Source organism: Nothoprocta perdicaria, unplaced genomic scaffold (genome assembly GCF_003342845.1).
Source record: "Nothoprocta perdicaria isolate Ctin4 unplaced genomic scaffold, notPer1 scaffold_307, whole genome shotgun sequence".
Lineage (NCBI taxonomy): Eukaryota > Metazoa > Chordata > Aves > Tinamiformes > Tinamidae > Nothoprocta > Nothoprocta perdicaria.
In genome coordinates, this window is record NW_020455541.1 from 331,819 (window position 1) to 340,075 (window position 8,257).

Consider the following 8,257-nt stretch of genomic DNA (forward strand, 5'->3'; position numbering starts at 1 on the left):
ATTTTAGGGAAAGATTTGAGGGCTGCATTAAGAATCCTTCCTCAGGGAAATACAGAGAGGGTTCCTCAACCATCTGGCTCTGGCAAGACTGATCATTTAACTTCCCAAATTGATTTACCATGAAAATGATGTTGCAAACAGCAGGAAACAGTATGTTTCCATGTTTCATGTATAACTCAAAAAATGTTTAAAACAATAGTGGTGTTTTAAAGGTACCACTAGGCACTTTCATTCAATGTTTTCAYGTGCCTTGCAATGGGATGGTGCTCTTGAGCTCACCTGCAGCATCCCCAAACACTTCAGAGCTATTATCTGATTACAAAAGGATGCCTGTCCCACCTGCAGCAGCACAAAAGGCAAGTTTTAAGGCCAAGGAGCTCAGGCAATTGCTGCTCAGTCCTCACTGTGGGTCAGGTTACCTCATTAAGGGCCAGGGCAAGCTAGACAAACCAGCTTTTTGCTCCCATGAGGCAAAACACATTACTGAAAAATTGATTTGCATTGAAGCAAAGCTACTGGTGTATATAGTAAAAGCACTTGGAGAAAAGTCCTTCTGAATGCCTTGTAGGAGAAGGTTTAAGCAGTCCCACATCCTTGCACCTAAGCACTGCAATACAGGCACACACTTTGGTAACATACACTATGCGTGCACAACATATATGCTGTGCTAGAGAAGGTGGCAGCCTTATTGAGTTACCACAAAACAAGGCAAACAGTTGAGCAGAAAGAGCACGCAGAGATGAGAAGCCTCTACCTTGCTGCATCTTAACCCTCTGAGTGCTTCTGCAGAAAGCTGCTCCTTTCTGCAGGCATAAGCAAGGTACCAAGACTCCCACTACATCTATCCCTCAGTCCCATGAGTGAAGGTGGAGAAGCTGACTCAGAAACTGCTTCTTGGGCATATCAGGGAAACCAGGGCATTTGCCTCATTGCTCAGCACGTCTTAATAAACAGCCTAGACTTCTTTCCCAGTCATCAAAAGCAAAACGGCGTAGGGAAGCAAAGCAGCCTTGCTCGTGTCTCCATGAAGTAGCAGTGCTGGCAGCCAACTCCCCAAGTATCAAGGTACCAGGGCAAGCAGGACACTGGAAACAGGTAACACTATTTTCTAGTCACCTTCCATGAAGCTCCCTGCAAGGATAGCAGCCGTCCTCTTCATATGGCTAATCTACTAATACTTCACCAGGTGAAGATACACAATTCCATACATACTGTTTATCTAAGCGCCTTTCTTTCTAAAGCCTTCTTGGCAAACGGTAACAGCTTCTGTCACGATATCCCCCACCTGAAGCCATTAAACTGCTTGCACAGAAAAACCAACCATACTAGTGCTTTTATGAAGCACTAGTTCAGTGCTTTTATGACGCAYTAGTTCAGAAAAGGGAAGACTGCATTCAGGCTCTAAGGAGAACGTGTGGCCTTGACAGCGGCCCTAGACCCACGCTGAGACACCGCACAGCCTCACAATAGGGCAAAACCCAACCCAGGGGCAAGCTAAGTAGCCAGGAAGCAAAATTAAGATCTAATACAAGTTAACAGTTTTAGGTTTGAGCTTCACATACCAGTGCAGGACTAGAAGAAGGTAGGCACAAACATTAATATCTCACCTACCTAAGCATGCTGCAACTACAGGAAATCTCTGCAACAAGGGCTTTTTGCTGTCTCAAAGCTGTGCACAGCAGCCTGTTTCAATTCAGGGGCACAAAGACAACTTAGGAAAAAGCCTAAGCCTGCTCAGCTTCACTTTCTTTCCTTCACTGCCGCATGAAGAGAAGAGGGAACCTTGTCCACATTTGCTCAATTAAAAAAAATTGCCCAAGTCTAGTTCAAAAAGTATAAAACCCTTTCACTTCAGGTTACTTCTATTAAGTATATGTCAAATAGGATGTTTGCTTCAAAGAAGATTCAGGATAAAAAAAGCTGCACAATTGTTTCAGCCTGACATTACCTCAAATGGAAACACCACGTGAAGATACTGATTCTGCATTTTCTTTCACCATCGAAGTCTGAAATCATCTCAACTCTGACATGGTATCATTTCAGATTTAAKATTACCCTAATATGACCTACTGAAATAAAAACCATCCAAAATAAAAGCTCTTCTCCGAATCTTACCAAGTTTTTCTTAAATGGCCATTTGGTTTATAAGGCCATTTTACAACTGCTTCAGATAAAATGACTAGCAAAAGCAAATGTGACTAAATGAATAATTGACAGCATCCCAATAAAATTCCGTTTTCTAGTTGCTTCTCTAACAGTGGCTAAGCAATTATGAGACTCATGTAGGAAAAACCCTGCACATGTACACTTAAACATAACCACTTCCAACCTAAGCAGAAGAGGATAACCAGGCTTACAAAGTCCTTAATCACGATGGGCATGTTGAATGCATTTGCTGCCTAAGTTGGGCTCATTTCAAAACTGTCACAAGCGTTTCATCGGGCAATGATAATCTCATGTTTTCAGTAATATAATTTGTAAATTCTTTTAAAAAAAATGGTATTCCAAACTTGAGTTTAAACTTGCCAACCCAGAAGCTAGTGGAACTACACAAAGGAAAACACAAACAAACACTGTTTAACCAAACAAGTGTAATTTACTTCTGGCTACTGCAAGAGTCATGAATTTCTCAGAACTGTATCCCTGAAGGTATCTTTCAACAAGCCAGGGTACCATGACCATCAGGAGGGCAAAAATCCAAGAGCACATGACATGCAGCGAGRCATAAAGATGAGCATAACCCACAGAAATTGCTTCTGGATCATGAGCACAACTTATTTTCATGACGTCTGCTACTGCAGAAGTAGAATTGGACATACACACACTTGGTATATGAAGTACGGGTTAACTGAGGTCCCTGCACTAATGCTTAAGTGATTCAAGTTTTACCTTACATTGTTCAAAACCCTGACTGCTTTATCAGCCATAAAAGCAAAGGGTTGAATTTTGCTGCTGTAGTAAGTACAGTTTCAAGTGCATATTTTTCTCTGTTCTGCCATTAAGCCAGCAAGTGCRGGGAAGACCAAAAGGTTTGGCACCAAAAAGAGATCCAAGGCAATCATTCGATCTTCACAAGGTGGAAAGACAGTAAAAAACCCCCTCCCTGTTCAAATCAGGCATTTCTTACCATGCAAGCCTCCATAAGAGCAGTGTGCATTTCATCTGTCTTGTGCTCCTGGTCTGCACCAGCCTCCAGCAGAAACCTCACCATTTCTAGATGGCCTAGATGAGGCAGGGGAAGGAAGGGAAACRCACACAACAGATATTTCAAGACAGTAAAGGGGTGTTTCAAGACAGTAAGGGTTTATCAAACATAGTTAGACCACAATACAATATAAATAGTGAAACATTCATGGAAGATATGTTCGTATCTGCACCCACAGTGCAATCAGTAGCTCAACAGAACGCTCACTGTACGAAAGATTCAAATTGTCTCATTATGAGAGTTATTTCTGCACTATGTGAATTCCTTGAAATGATATTTAACACGCATTTTAAGCAATTTAGTCTAAGAAGCTTCAAGGATGTGTTTATCCACAGCCTCCAAGTTCACCTTGGAGTGATACACTGATACACTGTCTTGTATCAGACAGTGGCTTCACATAAGCAGAGGTACATAAGGGTCTGCGAGGGTTACCTTTGTAGCAGGCCAAGGTAAGCGCGCTCTCCTTGAACTCATTGGAATGCGTATTGATGCCCGCTCCATTTTCCAGCAGCACTCTGGCCACCTCCACGTGGCCGGCGCTGCCCGCTTCCATCAGGGGAGTGTGACCGTTTTCGTTGTGGTCCTCGATGCTGGCRCCCGATTCCAGCAGCACTTTCACCACATCCACGTAGCCTCCGGCACAAGCGTAGGTAAGGGCTGTATTGCCTAGCAAGAGAAGACCACGTTGGGAAAACTCACTGATTTCTACACTGGAACTTGCGCTTCAGCTCCATATCAGTCTTTCTACAGGGCTATCTTATTGAAACAGGCTTCTTAGCTCAAAAAAAAAACAAAACTAAAGAACAAATAAGACACCATCCAAAACAATAAGAAACTCTTAAAGAGCAGTACTGACAAGCTGAAGATTTTAACAACTGCCAGCAACTCTAGTCTCTTCCAATTGCTCTCCCAATTCATCTCAAATCGCAACCACAAGCCATTGTGCAACTTCCCTCCCTCCTGCTAATCACCAAGGACATTCACCATGATGTACAAGGAGGATTTTCTATCATGGAGCAGAAGCAGCTGGTTCTCTAAAATGAGTCTTAAATGGGTGGCACAAATGCAGAATATGAATGGGAATAAACCAACAAAACTATCTGCCTTCCTGCATGTCATCTTTTGGGGGGCAGAAGGAGGGCAGAAGCAGAAAAAAATAAAGAACCTCAGAGCAGTATCACTACTCAAAGTTGATTCATTGGAAGGGGGCATGGGAGATGTTTTTTCATCTTCATTTTCCTCAAACCGTCTGTTTCTTCATTTAGTGTCTATTTTCTGTTTAAGACCAGTGACTATACGGACTCTCCACTACAAATATGAATGAAATTAAAATGCTGCTAAAGCAGTTTTGCTTCTTCAGCACAAAATTCTGTAAAACTGGGGAAAGGCAAGAGTCGGGGGAGAAAACAAACAAACAGAAAAAACCCACACACCTACCTTCAAGATCATTACTTAGCACTTGCTTACCTAGACCAGATAGCACTTTAAGTATAAATTTCTACTCAAGCTGTCCTCAAAATACTATGTGACAACAAGACTTACGTATGATAACACCTTCTAGCTATAACTGGAACTTTTCCACTTGAATTTGTCTGCAAGCAAGTAACATATAACAGCCTCAAAAAGCCAAAAAAAGAGGAGAGTTGTAAATCAAGTCATCTGCTCTGCAGAGCTCCGCTTTGGCAGAGAGCCACTCCTCCCCAATGACTGCACCAAGTTTCCTGCGCACTGCACAGACCAGCTTCCTCGAGGCCCAGCAAGCTCTCCAGCACCCACATTTACCTGTTGATGACTGGGCATTCACATCAGCACCATGAGCTAGCAGCAACTTGACAATTTTGACGTGCCCGCCGTTAGCGGCGGCCATCAGGGGCGTTATGTCTCCTTTGATGCCCCGGTCCTCCACATTAGCGTGCATCGCCAGAAGAACCTGTCAACAGAAGGGACCATCAACACCACGCATGAGGGACAGACCAGCATGTCAGGATGGCTACGAGTCAACGCGCAGCCCGCAATTTCAGCAACACATGGCTCCATGTGTTAATAACATTTTAGGAAAGGGGGGACAAGGAATACATGAGCAGCATAGAGTTTGTGTGTAAATGCATATCTGCCAATTAACTGATTCCTTGTGCAGCCTTAGCACCCCCATCCAGATGAACAAGACGGGATTACACCAACTCAACACACAGTTTTATGTCACGTTCACAGGTGCGCAGTAAGAAGTCAGGAMACCCACCTGGGCGAGCTCATAATACCCCGCTGAGCAGGCTAAGCAGAGGAGGCTTTCGCCTTCTTCCGTGTGCTCGTTCACGCTGCGGCCTTCAATGAGCAGCTTGCGCACGGCGTTGACGTCTCCTTCCGAGCAAGCCTCYGCCAGGCTGCGGCTGCAACGACACACACCACTTGCAAGGGAAAGCAGATCGCCTTTGAAACGCCTCCTCCACACGCACAGGAGAAACAGGAAAATAATCCTAGGCACCACGAGGATGCAACCAGCTAACCCAAGAAAGCAGCATCTGAGCAACGCCAGTTGCTCATTAAAGAGGTGCTGTCTTCCCATTTTCCACACAATTTCCTTCTTTCTTTTTTCTTAATAATGCAAGTATTCAGCTACTCCTGAACTATTTTTTTAGCCCTGTAAGATTCTAACTTAAACATCTGCCATATTTTTCTTTTCTCTTTGAGTTATCCTGGCTGTATTCACCCTTAGTCACACACGAGTATTTTTGATACTTATGTCCCATTACGAATTAATATCCTTTATCTAACTCCATAATTCCATCAAAAATATATATTTGGGACTGATAAAAGAATGCACACTTTGTCTATTCAGCTCCCAATACTTGGATGATTAATAAGAAACCCAGGACTACTGGCTTCATCCCATCTATCCTCTTTTCACCTCTTTTCCGTTTAGGAAAACCCATTCCCAGAGAACTAACTCAAGAGGCCAAAGAAAAAGAAAGCAGTTGACAAGAAACAAAACTGCATGCTCTATTACTCAAGGTGATCAGGAACCATTTCTGAAAAGCACACACTGTATTAAAAAAATAGTCATTCTTGAGCCACAGGCTCAGTGATACTGGCATACAGCATCTATAGCTAGGCCTTATTTGTGTCACTAGGCCAAATCTAAATGCGAACAAATACATCTCAAATATGTTTTGTTGGCAGTGTTCCTGACATATTTTCATTTTTCCCATATCCTCTGCCCTCGTAACATYCGTTGTTAGCAGCAACACCTAGCAGTGAGGAGAGAGGTGCCCTCCACATAGGAGCAGGACTAACTCCAAATGCTTCTCTACTCTTTTTTATGTCCTTTCTCACTTCCCTCCAAAAACATCACAAGAGAAGAGTCAAACAATTTAAGCCAGAAAATCTGTTTAAAAAGCACAGGCCTTGGCTCTGTCCAAGGTCCTACCAACTCCAGGGGAGAAGAGCAGTTACCCGCACAAAGGCTCAATCCCCTCAAGTCAGATTTACCTTCCTCAGCTGAAAAGGAGCTCAAAAGCTCCCCACAACACATTCTGTCCCAAAGCTGGCCTACTGCTGTCACTCAATGGCTTCTAAAGWTTCTGTAATAGCTGAGAACAAGAGGAAGAAAAAAAAAAACCAAACTCCTCCCCAAAAACCAAAACACAAATACACACTACACCAAATTCAACACGTCTACCCATTTCAAAGAGCTTTGGGTAAATTTCAAAGGCTTGGGCTATTCACAGGCTCAGGGATTTAGTTTTCATACTGGTCAAATAAAAAAGGCCAGTTACTTGGTGAATGATTCCTGGATCTTGAGCAGTACTACTAGCTCCACTTCCTACTCCAAGAACTATTAGTCCAGGAATATTTAACAGGACAACCAGAGGCRACAACCTGCTGCTAGTTCCACTCGCCTAGCAACTGCATCTTGTAGCCAGAAAAAAAAATACAGAAAAACACAGCAAGTGGTGCATGGAGAAGCCACAGCAGCACAGCACCGAGACCCGCTGTGTGACCAGCAAGCACGGCCTTACTTGTCYGTCTGCCCCGCATTGGCGGTGCTCTCGGCCCGCATGCGGGTAAGCGCAGCAGCAGCTTCATCCAAGGCGCAGCTCACGGAGGAGGTCAGTCTGCGAAGCACCTCGGGGTCCGCGAACGCCTTCCCGTCTGCAGTGGACAGCTTACCTATCCCTGCCATGCCCAGCGGGCACCACAGAGGAGGAAGGAATGGGAAAAATTGAGTCTGAGCTCTGCAGCGCACGCATTCCATATTTCATCAGCTACAGCTTCAACTACTATGGCTTGAGCTGTTCAATTATGTTCAATAATTGAAAAATATTACATTATTGATAAGTACTTATAGCATATGCAACCAATAAGGCTTTCCCATCACCAATCATTACAAAACAAGGCCTCCTCGAGTAACCTAACTTTAAAAATTCAAGTTTTTCAAAATAAAAATTYGGAGGAATCCAAGTAGCCAAGTTGCTTTTCCATGAAATTCCCATTTGTCCAAATCCAGAAGGTCCTAACCCATTCCCCCTCCTCTTCAGGCCCGAGCACCACCTTGCTGGGCTCCTGTTGCATTACATTCTGCATTTGCAGCACGCTCACAAGGATTAAACTTATGCAAGCAGTCCCACTGCGGTCTCGGGAGCCTGGGCCTCAGGATTAACCTGTAAGGGACAGGAGTACTTACCTGCAGCTTCAAGTAAAGCTTCTAATCTAGCCTGGGTCTCTGGATCTACTGTTCTCAAGTCAGCACCATCGGCAGTACTTGACAAAAGCAATTTGGAAGCTGTTTCCAACATGGGGTTTTCAAGATCATCCTGATCCAAGATGAATGATTCCACCTGGGGAGAAAAAAATATTTGGTTTAGGACTAATAGATGAATGAATAGGAATCCAATTAATACATAAGAAACCAAAGCTGCCATTATCTGCTAAGGGTTTTCTTCTCAAGTACTTTGCCAGCCTAACTATCCTCAGTTGATTCAAAAGGCATTTCCTGCCTGCTCACTGGAAGCAACAACATTTTCCAAAAAGCACGTACAAGAAATCACTTGGGTT

At 43.7% G+C, this 8,257-nt stretch overlaps 1 protein-coding gene across 2 annotated transcripts in view; it reads right to left on the minus strand.

The window, feature by feature from the left end:
• ANKRD17 (ankyrin repeat domain 17) overlaps positions 1-8,036 on the minus strand; it is a 41,636-nt gene extending 33,600 nt beyond the window's left edge. For both annotated transcript variants that reach the window (XM_026042554.1, XM_026042553.1), the window contains exons 1-6: positions 7,887-8,036; positions 7,222-7,378; positions 5,445-5,592; positions 4,988-5,135; positions 3,638-3,871; positions 3,128-3,222 (exon numbers count right to left, since the gene is read on the minus strand). In XM_026042554.1, coding sequence (XP_025898339.1) covers positions 3,128-3,222; positions 3,638-3,871; positions 4,988-5,135; positions 5,445-5,592; positions 7,222-7,378; positions 7,887-7,998 — 894 coding nt within the window. In that variant the 5' untranslated portion in view covers positions 7,999-8,036. The remainder of the gene's footprint in view (positions 1-3,127; positions 3,223-3,637; positions 3,872-4,987; positions 5,136-5,444; positions 5,593-7,221; positions 7,379-7,886) is intronic.
• Positions 8,037-8,257: the final 221 nt, after the last annotated feature.